The sequence below is a fragment of the Trematomus bernacchii genome, unplaced genomic scaffold, assembly GCF_902827165.1.
Source record: "Trematomus bernacchii unplaced genomic scaffold, fTreBer1.1, whole genome shotgun sequence".
Classification (NCBI taxonomy): domain Eukaryota; kingdom Metazoa; phylum Chordata; class Actinopteri; order Perciformes; family Nototheniidae; genus Trematomus; species Trematomus bernacchii.
In genome coordinates this window covers 29,080,440-29,093,214 of record NW_022987720.1, presented here as the reverse complement: position 1 = coordinate 29,093,214, position 12,775 = coordinate 29,080,440, and the positions used below count along the sequence as shown (strand labels likewise).

At 39.2% G+C, this 12,775-nt stretch overlaps 1 protein-coding gene across 1 annotated transcript in view; it reads right to left on the bottom strand.

Annotated features, from left to right (window-relative positions):
• LOC117493653 (glutamate receptor ionotropic, NMDA 2B) overlaps positions 1 to 12,775 on the bottom strand; it is a 192,757-nt gene that overhangs the window by 63,685 nt on the left and 116,297 nt on the right. The window contains 1 exon segment of the mRNA XM_034144307.1: positions 1,365 to 1,557. Coding sequence (XP_034000198.1) covers positions 1,365 to 1,557 — 193 coding nt within the window.

Sequence of the window (12,775 nt, the reverse complement as noted above, 5' to 3'; positions counted from 1 at the left end):
AGCCTGTTTGGGAAATGTGAGAAGTAGAAAGTTCAGGTATTTGGGTTCAACATGTAAGAAGTAGAAAGTACAGGTATTTGTGTTCAAAGTGTAAGAAGTAGAAAGTACAGGTATTTGGGTTCAACATGTAAGAAGTAGAAAGTACAGGTATTTGTGTTCAAAATGTAAGAAGTAGAAAGTACAGGTATTTGTGTTCAAAATGTAAGAAGTAGAAAGTACAGGTATTTGTGTTCAACATGTAAGAAGTAGAAAGTACAGGTATTTGTGTTCAACATGTAGAAGTAGAAAGTACAGGTATTTGTGTTCAAAATGTAAGAAGTAGAAAGTACAGGTATTTGTGTTCAAAATGTAAGAAGTAGAAAGTACAGGTATTTGTGTTCAACATGTAAGAAGTAGAAAGTACAGGTATTTGTGTTGAAAATGTAAGAAGTAGAAAGTACAGGTATTTGTGTTCAAAATGTAAGAAGTAGAAAGTACAGGTATTTGTGTTGAAAATGTAAGAAGTAGAAAGTACAGGTATTTGTGTTGAAAATGTAAGAAGTAGAAAGTACAGGTATTTGTGTTGAAAATGTAAGAAGTAGAAAGTACAGCTATTTGGGTTCAAAATGTAAGAAGTAGAAAGTACAGCTATTTGGGTTCAAAATGTAAGAAGTAGAAAGTACAGGTATTTGTGTTGAAAATGTAAGAAGTAGAAAGTACAGGTATTTGGGTTGAAAATGTAAGAAGTAGAAAGTACAGGTATTTGGGTTCAAAATGTAAGAAGTAGAAAGTACAGGTATTTGTGTTCAAAATGTAAGAAGTAGAAAGTACAGGTATTTGTGTTCAACATGTAAGAAGTAGAAAGTACAGGTATTTGTGTTCAAAATGTAAGAAGTAGAAAGTACAGGTATTTGTGTTCAAAATGTAAGAAGTAGAAAGTACAGGTATTTGTGTTCAACATGTAAGAAGTAGAAAGTACAGGTATTTGTGTTCAAAGTGTAAGAAGTAGAAAGTACAGGTATTTGTGTTCAAAATGTAAGAAGTAGAAAGTACAGGTATTTGTGTTCAAAGTGTAAGAAGTAGAAAGTACAGGTATTTGTGTTCAAAATGTAAGAAGTAGAAAGTACAGGTATTTGTGTTCAAAATGTAAGAAGTAGAAAGTACAGGTATTTGTGTTCAAAATGTAAGAAGTCAAAGTAAAAAGTAGTCAGAAAAATAAGTAGTGGAGTAAAGTACTGATACCAGAAAAATGTACTTAAGTACAGTAACGAAGTATTTGTACTCCACTACTTCCCACCTCTGCTAGACTTATATTGTGTTGAACAAGTGATGTTTCAGAATGGCTCTCAGGAAACATTAAAACATTAACCCCAGCCTCCCCTCACCTGAGCACTTCGTTGGGGTTGCCTGAGATGGGGGTCTTCTTGTCTGGAGCTCCGTGGCACTCGGACTTCAGCAGGGTGTGCGGCCCGCGGTCCATCATCATGGTGGACGTCGCCATGGTGATGATGGCCACGCCGTCACGAACCCGAGCCTCCAGGTTGTAGTCCCACTCGTCGTAGGACACAGAAAGCAGACCTGGGAGGACAAGAGATGAGAGAAGGATTAGAGGAGGTGTGGAATAATGAAAGGTGGCGCGAAGGAGGAGGAACAAGCACCCAGGAAGTGAGCCAGAACATTTCAAGGTTCAAGGTTCAAGGTTCAAGGTTCAATGCTTTTATTGTCATGTGTGCATAGCTACAGTGTAGTTATGACAATGACAATCTTAGGTCACAGGCTCCTCCAACAGTGCAACACAATAAAACAGATAATAGTGCAAGTAAATAAAATAAAATATAATATAGTAGAAATAGTGCAAAATAGTCTATATACAAGTAATTGGAATATTGATATATATAAGTTGCAAACAGATGAATGTTATGGATGTTCTTTCAAAAGTTCAGGTGTTTAACAGTCTAAATTGTGTTGTAGTGATCAAACGGTGGTATTACAACTTCCGGGTCAGTCAATGTGACGTCAATGTACCCAAGAACTTTTTCCCATTGACTTACATTGGGATATTTCAGCATATTACGTTTTTGAGCAAAATCAGATACCCAGTGTGAATACTTGAATGGCCTTTATACATCATTGGGTCCTAAATGTAGTCAAATTAGCTAAAAGCTGAGTTTATTTTTCTCTCCATTCATTCGACTGAGCCGAAAAATATGTGATGCTACCTTGAAGAAGCAAATTGGAGGCGGGGCTTTGTACATGGATTAAAATATTGAATTGAATTAGATATTTTAATCGATTGACATACCTCCAGACTAGGGGTGCATACCGGTTCCCGGTATTACCGAAATACCGGTTACTGGTGGCTACGGTATACCGTACCGAAATCAGATCCGGTTTTTTTCTCCATAAAAGTGAGGCATAATATCCTTAAACTTGTGCCCAAACCGTCGGAATTACGATGTCAATTTCGCAGTGAAACTCCGCAACCAAGTCACTTTTGAAAATCTAAAGTGTGGCTGCATATGACTGCCAGTCTGAATGGTGGGGTCTGTAACCACTGCCAGTCTGAATGGTGGGGTCTGTAACCACTGCAAGAAGTTTATTTCTGGGAAAGGTGGCAACACATCCAACCTCCAACCAATGCTGTCTCGTATGGCAACCAAGTACCTTTGTGTTCAGGGAAGCAGCGTGCCAAGCGAGAGAGTGTTCAGTTTAGCAGGTGATATCCTACGCTGTGAAAGGGCCCGTTTGGATCCAGAGAGCAGATATGCTCATCTTCTTGAAGATGAATGCACAAAACTGAACTGTGATGGGATTTGTTTTCTTTCATCAGGCAAATGTTGATTTTAAGGATGCTATTTGTTTTATGTGCAATGCCGAGATCTCATGATCCTTTATGTGTTCTCTGGTCAGTCGAATCTCAGGTTGAATATTGATTATACTGGTGCTATTTTATTTTTCCATTGACAAGATGTGCTATTCACGCCTGATGGTTGATATAAATGATATTGCAGAATCAGTTTTCTTCATAGATAACTTGTTTTTCATTGTTTGTTCAGTACTAAAAGGTCCAAGTCCCACAATTGAATTTAATATTCATTTGACATGTTAACTATATCATAAAGCGCTTCATGGGAGTAATTGCGGGATGATAAAATGTTTCCCTTATGCAACATGAAAGTATCACGATATGTATCGGTTGAGTATCGGTATCGTTCAGTGGTATCGGTATCGGTATCGGTATCGTAAAAAAGTCAACGATATGCATCCCTACTCCAGACATAAAAAAGAAAAGGTCTTATTCCAAAACATGTAGCTAACTAAGTTTGAATGTATTCATGTATTTACTAAAAGATGGTAATTACTTCAACAATTACGTAACAGTAAGAACAGACCGGTATGGAAGGATTCAGATGGGTAAAGTAAAGAGACGGACAGATGGAGAAAGCTAAAGCCAGGAGCCATGGATAATTCTGTCAGGATATACAGAGCGTACATGTTTTGAACACTATCCAAGAGACAGAACACACACTACGTGATGACTCAGAGAGCATCCTGTCTGTCTGTCTGTCTGTCTGTCTGTCTGTCTGTCTGTCTGTCTGTCTGTCTGTCTGTCTGTCTGTCTATTTATCTATCAACTATCTATCTATCTCTCTCTCTCTCTCTCTCTCTCTCTCTCTCTCTCTATCTATCTATCTATCTATCTATCTATCTATCTATCTATCTATCTGTCTGTCTGTCTATCTGTCTGTCTGTGTGTCCGTCCGCCTGTCTGTCTGTCTGTCTGTCTGTCTGTCTGTCAGTCTGTCTATCTGTCTCTCTGTGTGTGTCACTGTCTCTCTGTCTGTCCGTCCGTCCGTCCGCCCGCCTGACTCTCTGCCTGTCTGTCCGTCCGTCCGCCCGCCTGTCTCTCTGTCTGTCCGTCTGTCCGTCCGTCCGTCCGCCCGCCTGACTCTCTGCCTGTCTGTCCGTCCGTCCGCCCGCCTGTCTCTCTGTCTGTCCGTCCGTCCGTCCGCCCGCCTGCCTGACTCTCTGTCTGTCTGTCTGTCTGTCTGCCTGTCTGTCCGTCCGTCCGCCCGCCTGTCTCTCTGTCTGTCCGTCCGTCCGTCCGCCCGCCTGCCTGACTCTCTGTCTGTCTGTCTCTCTGTCTGTCTGTCTGTCTGTCCGTCCGTCCGCCCGCCCGCCCGCCCGCCTGTCTGTCTGAAGGACTGTCTGTCTCCGTTTGTTGGCCTCTGCTCTGTCTCTACGTCTGTTTATCTGTCCGTCTGTCTGCTATCTATTGACAATCTGTCTGTTTATGGACAATCCTTTGTAGGTTAGGTGACCTTTCACCCCATCCATCAGCTCATTCAACTGTTTGCCAGAAAGCCTGTCTTCCTGAATCAGAAACACGTTGATTGCTAAGAAGGTTTACACATAACGATACGATAACACTCAACAGATCAAGTCTGACGTTTGACTTGCATCACAGCAGCTCCATTTGCAACATCAAACCAGGATAAATATTAAGACACGATACAAGGAAAAACAAACATTTACCGTAACATCACAATCACTGAAGAGCTCATGAACATCAAATGTACTTTTGTCCTGGGATTTAACTCTGTATTTAATTTGAGGATCGTCTGGTGCTTCAGTCTAACTTTATTCACTCGTGGGACCCTGTATCTCCGATTTGATGGTAACAATTCATATCCACTGTTCTGTACATGGTTGGGGTTGGAGATGATGTTAATATGTTGCTATGGTAGGTTGACTTATGGTTTCTCACAGGGTTGACCTACAATCTTTGATCAATTGGTGGAGCAGTTTTGACTTTAAAGAGGTCGACAAACACTTTTACTATGTTTGCAATACATGGACATTTATGTTGTGTATATGGTGCATACATGATAACAGTTAAAGGAGATCAATTGTAAGAAAAGGACCAAAAAATGTAACAATTATAAAAAACTATTTTAAAGAACACAACTATTATAACAACAAAATATAGAGCAATATTTGCGTTAACCCTCCTGTTGTCTTCGGGTCAAATCTGACCGATTTACTACTTTCATAAATCATAACTTTTTTGTTTTACATTCGATTGCATTAAGGCTTTATGATATCCTTCACAGTAGACATTTGAACATATAAAATGGCTGATCACCACTTTCATTGAACTTTGGATGATTTAGTCAACTTTGTAACACCCATGGTGTTCCCGGTCAAAAATGACCGCCATAAAGAAAAGGAATTAGTAACCATCCGGATCAGATAAAACACACACACACACACACACACCACACACACACACACACACACACACACACACACACACACACACACACACACACACACACACACACACACACACACACACACACACACACACACACACACACACACACACACACACACACACACACACACACACACACACACACACACACACACACACACACACACATGCTCTAGATGTGTGTGTGTCCCCTTATGTGCCCAATCCCCCCATGTGAATCACAGCTGGCACACGCAATACATGTTCAGTGTCTGTTCTTTGTATATTTACTGCAGTTGTTCATGTATACCAGTAGTCTGATACAATATGTACAGTTTGAAAGGGTGTTAAATTAAATTTGGTGATGATTAATGTTTTTTGTGTTAAAAGCAGTTAAAACAGGACCGGTCAAATTTGACCGCGAACACCAAAGTAAGGGGGGGGGGGGGAAACGAAGACAATAGGAGGGTTCTAGATGTACCAACAACAACAAAAAATACGTACAGTCTGATATGACAAAATAAAATAACTTCAGAGAGTTGTGCAGGACAGTATTTCTCTACCCTACTGTTCCTCTTGTCTTCTTCGTTGGTTAGAGATAAGATACAGAAGAGTTGATTCATTATGAAACTTCGGCTATTGTGCATCCATTCAAACATGGCTGACATTTTGATAATGACGTTCATTTATATTAAGATGCCGTTATTGATAATATGATTAACTCATGACAAATAACACACTTTTAATTGATGACACGTTGCCCAGCGCGGAGCCTAGTGTGCAACGTTTATCTCTTTTTAATGGCCAATCATTCAGCTCTGGTTCAACGCTGTCAGGGTTTTATCAGGTTGGCGCTAACGGGTTCTTGGGCACGTTTATCAAGGGGTCTTTTATCTTAGGGATCTTTCAATATAGACTTAATTATCCCCAGTCATTTATGCTTGCCAGGTCATAGGTCCTTGTCGTACAGGGTCTTAAGTTTTGTACATGTAAGGGTTGCGACCACTTAATGAACCACGGAAATTACCCCACTGGCGATTAACAAAATATTGAAGAGCTGATAAAGAAGCTCAGGACCGTCCCCAAGGTACACATCAAAGCAGCTGTGCAGAAAGAAGGGAGTGTTGCTCAATTACTGGTTTCCCAAGCATCACTATCGGCCATTCCTCAAACTCCTCCACTGAATATTGACACTTCAATCCTGGCTGCTGTAACATGTCGAGCTTTTCTTTACATGTGTGCAAAGGGCTGAGTAAAAAAGTTTCCCTACATACCTTCTACTCTCCCTCCCTAAACCCCTTCCTCCCTACATCCCTGCCTACATCTAGTGTTAATTTCGTTGACTAAAACTATGACGAAATATGTTCGTCAACGACCTTTTTTTCCATGACTAAAACGAGACGATGACGAGACGGCACCGACGGCAGTAAACAATAACTGTAACGAAATCAACATGCAATATCGTTGACGAAAACTGACGAGACGAAAATGTAGTTTACTAGATAAAAACTATGCCAAAATCTCTCTTTACTTTCGTTGACGAAAAAGGAGGAGACGAAATATTATCAAAGATAACGTTACATCTCTGATAGTCAGTTTTTCTCCCAGCAGTTCCATTTCCGGTGCTGCGGCTGGGCAGCAGCTGTGTGTCTGTGCTGCGCGCGGCGGCACATTTGAATTACACCGGCCAGCGGCAAACTGTGAACTGTCAGGAAGACTCGGGTCGGTACCACTTTACAATAAGACTACCTTTATAAAGGATTCATAAAGGGTTTATAATTTGATTATTAAGAACCATTTATAAACCAGTTCTAACATAGTTTTCATACATCAACACAGGCTCACTATTTGGCAAGATGAGAATCAACTCAGTGAGCAACAGATACCAAGGATGCTGGCTGATGAAGAAGACGAAGTAAGCTAGGTAGCCAATATAAGACTTAGCAGTACAGATAAATGTGGGCTCACTATTTGGCAAGCAACCGGTCACAGTTGCCCTGTTTATCTCACGTCTTATAAAAGCTTATTAATGATTTATAAAGTGTTCACAACCTAATTAATAAATGAATTACAAACTATTCGTAAACCCTTACTAGTCTTATTGTAAAGTGGTACCCTCGGGTCTAACTCATGGTCTAACTAACCTTATTTAACAGAAAATAAAATGGCAACAACAGGGCTTGCAGTGGTCGCGTTAACCGAATACCCCCTCCCCGTAAAAAGTAGATATAATAATTAGTTTTCTTTGACTAAAATAAGACTAAAATGCTCAGACTTTTAGTCGACTAAAACTTGACTAAATAAAAACAGGATGAAGGTGACTAAATATGACTAAAACTAAAATGGAAATTTAACACAGGACTAAGACTAAAACTAAATTAAAAAATAGTTGACGAAATGAACACTACCTACATCCCTCCATCCATTCATCCATACATACCTTTATCCCTCCTACTTGACATCCCTTCAACCCTTCATCCCGTCCTACACACATCCCTTCAACCCTCCCTGTCTACATACCTACATACATACATTTAACCCGTAATCCCTTCCTCCCTCTTATCCCTTGATCCCTTCCTCCCTACATCCCTTGATCCCTTCCTCCCTATACCCCTTCAACCCTCCCTCCCTACAGAAACGACTGAAACTGAACTCCTTCACTGAATCTCCTTCAATTCGTCCTCCAGACAAGCCTAAATTAAGAAATCCATCTCCCATCTTCACCCTTTCCCCTCACATTCATCAGTGTTCAACATACCTCCTGTAATTAAATCTTTAACTGACATATTGTGTTGTAGTCCTTGGTAGTTAATCTGCTGTTGCATAATTGCCAAGTGCAAGTCAATGGTCTTTTCCTTAAATCCTTCACATCTCCTTTAATTGAAAACGTCACGAGGTCAAGCAAAAGTGGTGAACAGAAGACATCGGACGTGTTTTCTTGACTATTCAACCGCATCCCTGGTGGTTTTAAAAAAAAAATCTCAGCACCATGTGGCCTTATGACTTCTGAAAATGGCCAATAACTGATCTTTCTGTTTTCAGGTCACACGGCTCTCAGCGAAGCACGGAATGCCTTCAAGTCAATTTATCTGGCCATCTCCCCCTCTCTTTGTCCATCAGTCTCTTCACAATCTATCTGACAGAGTATGACCACATGTCAGCCGCTGCACTACTATGTCAGCGGGCAGAAATAGACAAGAAAGCAGCCTTTCTCTGGGGGCCTCAGCACTGACAGCTCGGCCCTCCAGGACCACATCTAATGACACACTGTTGACACTTCCTCAACACTCACTCGCTCACTGCCATCCTTTTTTGCACACTTCACTTCTATTATTTAATGGCAAAGATTCTTTCATAAGAAGATGTATGTGTGTTTGTGCTGCGTATGTACCGTGTGATGAGTTTTCTCTACATCTTAGAAACTGCTGGAGGACGTTTAGATGTTCATACGACCCACAGGACATGTTTAAGTGTCACAACATGAACATGTCAACTGGTTATGTTATATCCAAACACCCTGTGGCTAGAGCTGGAAGGGATACTTATACTGTGCATGTATGTTTTACTTAATTAAATGTAGTAATACCTCAGTGTATATATACTCTGCTATAAATAAAAGTCTGGCATTCAAAACGGCAATTCAATAAACTTACAAGAGTAATATAATTCAAATATTTGAAAGTAACAAAACAAAAATAGACTCCTTTGTTTACTTCCGTAAAACATAGTGACATCATGATGTAACACTTGCACTTTATATTGGCCAGCGCTCCAACACATTGTACGTGATAGGCTAAGGGGCGGGACATCTCTAAGTGGTTGACCAATCACAACAGAGCCAGCCAGCTGACCAATCAGAGCAGACTGGGCTCTGGTTTCAGACAGAGGGTGAAAAGAGGTGCTGCAGCACAGGCAGTATGAGAGAAATAAAGAGCTTTTTGAACATTAAAGCATGGAGACATGTAGAGACACTACATACTGATATACACCTGAACATCAGCAGGAGAGGACTCTTTAAAGTAGAGACACTACATACTGATATACACCTGAACATCAGCAGGAGAGGACTCTTTAAAGTAGAGACACTACATACTGATATACACCTGAACATCAGCAGGAGAGGACTCTTTAAAGTAGAGACACTACATACTGATATACACCTGAACATCATCAGGAGAGGACTCTTTAAAGTAGAGACACTACATACTGATATACACCTGAACATCAGCAGGAGAGGACTCTTTAAAGTAGAGACACTACATACTGATATACACCTGAACATCAGCAGGAGAGGACTCTTTAAAGTAGAGACACTACATACTGATATACACCTGAACATCAGCAGGAGAGGACTCTTTAAAGTAGAGACACTACATACTGATATACACCTGAACATCAGCAGGAGAGGACTCTTTAAAGTAGAGACACTACATACTGATATACACCTGAACATCAGCAGGAGAGGACTCTTTAAAGTAGAGACACTACATACTGATATACACCTGAACATCAACAGGAGAGGACTCTTTAAAGTAGAGACACTACATACTGATATACACCTGAACATCAACAGGAGAGGACTCTTTAAAGTAGAGACACTACATACTGATATACACCTGAACATCAGCAGGAGAGGACTCTTTAAAGTAGAGACACTACATACTGATATACACCTGAACATCAGCAGGAGAGGACTCTTTAAAGTAGAGACACTACATACTGATATGAACCTGAAAATGATCATAATATGTCTTCTTTATAGAAAGCACCTTAAAAATGTCCTTAAGTACAGAACTTAAGTAAATGTAGTTAGTTACCTCCCAACAATAACTGCATCTGTAAAGAATGTTCTTTTTTCTGGAGTGTAAAGTGACTATTGACTCTGTTTGAAAGCATATGCTGTCTTGCTGTCACACACACAAGCACACGTACAAGAAATATCACAAAGCCTGCAGACACTACAAATCAAACTGAGCTGGAGAACGTTACGGCAGCAGCACTACCGAATCACAGGGTATTTTTAGAAGGGGCTTATTATTGTCAGTGATGTCAGATTGGGTGGTTAGCACAGTGTGAGCAGCGGTTACTGATGAAGAAGAATAGAGAGCGAAGAAGCTGTTCGTAAAAGAGAGAGCAGGGAGAAAATGTCAGACAGAGAAACAAAGATAAAGAAAAACTGAAGGGAGTGGAGAGTGAGGGAGGTAAAAGGGAGAGAAGCAAACAGAGGTGGGAGAAGTATATGTTGTACTTAAGTAAAAGTACCAGAGTATTATCATCAAAATATAGTGAAAGTAGCAACAGTGAAAGTAGTCATTGTGCAGATTGGTCCATTTCAGAATAATATATATGATATGTTTTATAATGATTGATCATTAAAGTGTTCTCAAAGCTGGTAAAGGTGCAGCTAGTTTGAATGACTTTGTATACTGCAGGGTAGCTTGTGAATTTACTCCAGGTGGAACTAAAGTCTGATTTAACACTTGATTATATTTCACATCATTCATCCACATCTGTAAAGTGACTAAAGGTATTAAATACATGTAGTGGAGTAAAAGTACACCATGTACCTCTGAACTGTAGAGGAGTAAAGTACAAAGTAACATAAAATGGAGATACTCAAGTATTTTCAATATTGTACTTAAGTAAATGTACTTAGTTACTTTACACCACTAGTATTTTTTAGATCTGTGAAGTAACTACAGTAAAGGTATTACATACATGTAGTGGAGTAAAAGTACAAAGTAGCATACAATGGAGATACTCAAGTGAAGTAGGCCTACTAGTCTCTTAGAAGTGAACTTGATACACACTTGAAAAGATGCTGCTCCAAAAACAAGTACATATGGAATAAAAACAAGGTGTTCTCGCTTTTAATAAGTGAACATATCTGCCAATAGAACAAGTACAAAATGGCTTGGTAAGATTTCTTGAAGTGAAGATGGGATACTGAGATAAATTAGATCTTGTATTTAGCTTGGAAAACTTATTTTGAACTATATCTGACCAGAATTAGGGAATTTGTTACAAAAAAAGACAGAAATGCTTAGAGGTTTTCCTGTAAGATGTTTCTAAGAGACTTTGACTAAAAAAGATGCTTAAGATGCCTTGTCTAAACAAAAGACTTAAGTTATTAGGTCTTATATCAAGTGTAACTACGTATTCTGACTAGAAATTAGACAAATATACTTGGCAAGATTTTACATTTTTGCAGTGCAGTACTTGAGTACTTAATGTGTGCATATGTGTAAATGTGTCTGTTGATTGTATATATATAGAGGATATACATATTTATACATATTTGTATATTTGTATTATTGTATTTTGTATTCGGGATTGTCGGAAAAGTTATTTCGATCTCTCTGTCTGTGTAAACACACAGAAAAATGTACATTAAAGTTGACTTTGACTTTGACTTGAGTAAATGTACTTAGTTACTTTACACCACTGGAGACAAAAGCACTAAATAAGGAGGAAAGAGAAGGAAGGAATAGAGCAGAGATGGCTCCCCAGAGCGCCACTTAAGGAAGGCATCAGTGGAGAGAGACCCATGAGAATCGGAGGCTCTTCATCACACATGGTGCAAGTTATTAAGCGTGCATAGTAAGCAAATTCGCCCTGCGGCTAGCATGCACCTTCAGCTGAACTCTGATCTGCTGGATCACACACTCTGTCACTCCATCAGGAACACGCTGGGATGGAGAGTCCTTTCTCTGCTGATAGTTCACAAGTCGGTGTGGATGACTGCCCCTACCGCCTTCCTGTGGTTTTATGATGTTGAGGTTGAAATGAATGTCTCAACACCTTAAAATGTTACTTTTGTCACCTATTCGGCACATTCTATGGACAATCTTACACTAATGTACATTCTCAAAGATATTGAAGTGACTGTTATTTTGTATATATTGATTGTTGTGTTTTTATTTAGGTTTATTAAAAACTCAAAATCTTGCCAAGTACATTTGTTTAATATCTAGTCAGAATATATCTTTACACCTGATATAAGACATAATAACTTCAGAAGTGACACTGCAGTGAGATATCAGGTCTTGTTTTTAGACAATGCATCATCTTGTTAAGTCAAAAAATCTTATTTTGAGTTGTATCTCAGATGAGATATATTTTTCATTTTTATTTCATTTTTGAGTTGCCCGTTGCGCCTTAACATGTGGATGCGAATTAAAATTGTATTTTTGTATGTCAAAGTGAAATGACAGTATGTACGTTTGGAATTCAGTGCAATTATTTTCAATAAAAACAAAGTAAAAAAAATAAATAAAAAAAATGTGTTCTCCCAGCTAATTACAAGATCTGATTTATCTAAATATCACGTCTTATTTCAAGAAATCTTACCAAGCTAATGTTCACTTGTCCTTTTGGCAGATTTTTGTGAAAACACCTTGTTTTCATTATTCTTTAACTTGTTTTTGGAGCAGCATTTTTTGTACTTATTCGTCTTCCTTTTGATTCTATTACTAATGTGTGCTTTGCTTCTCTATATTTAACAAGTTAGCTTACTCTTTATTAAACTTGCCTTTCTGA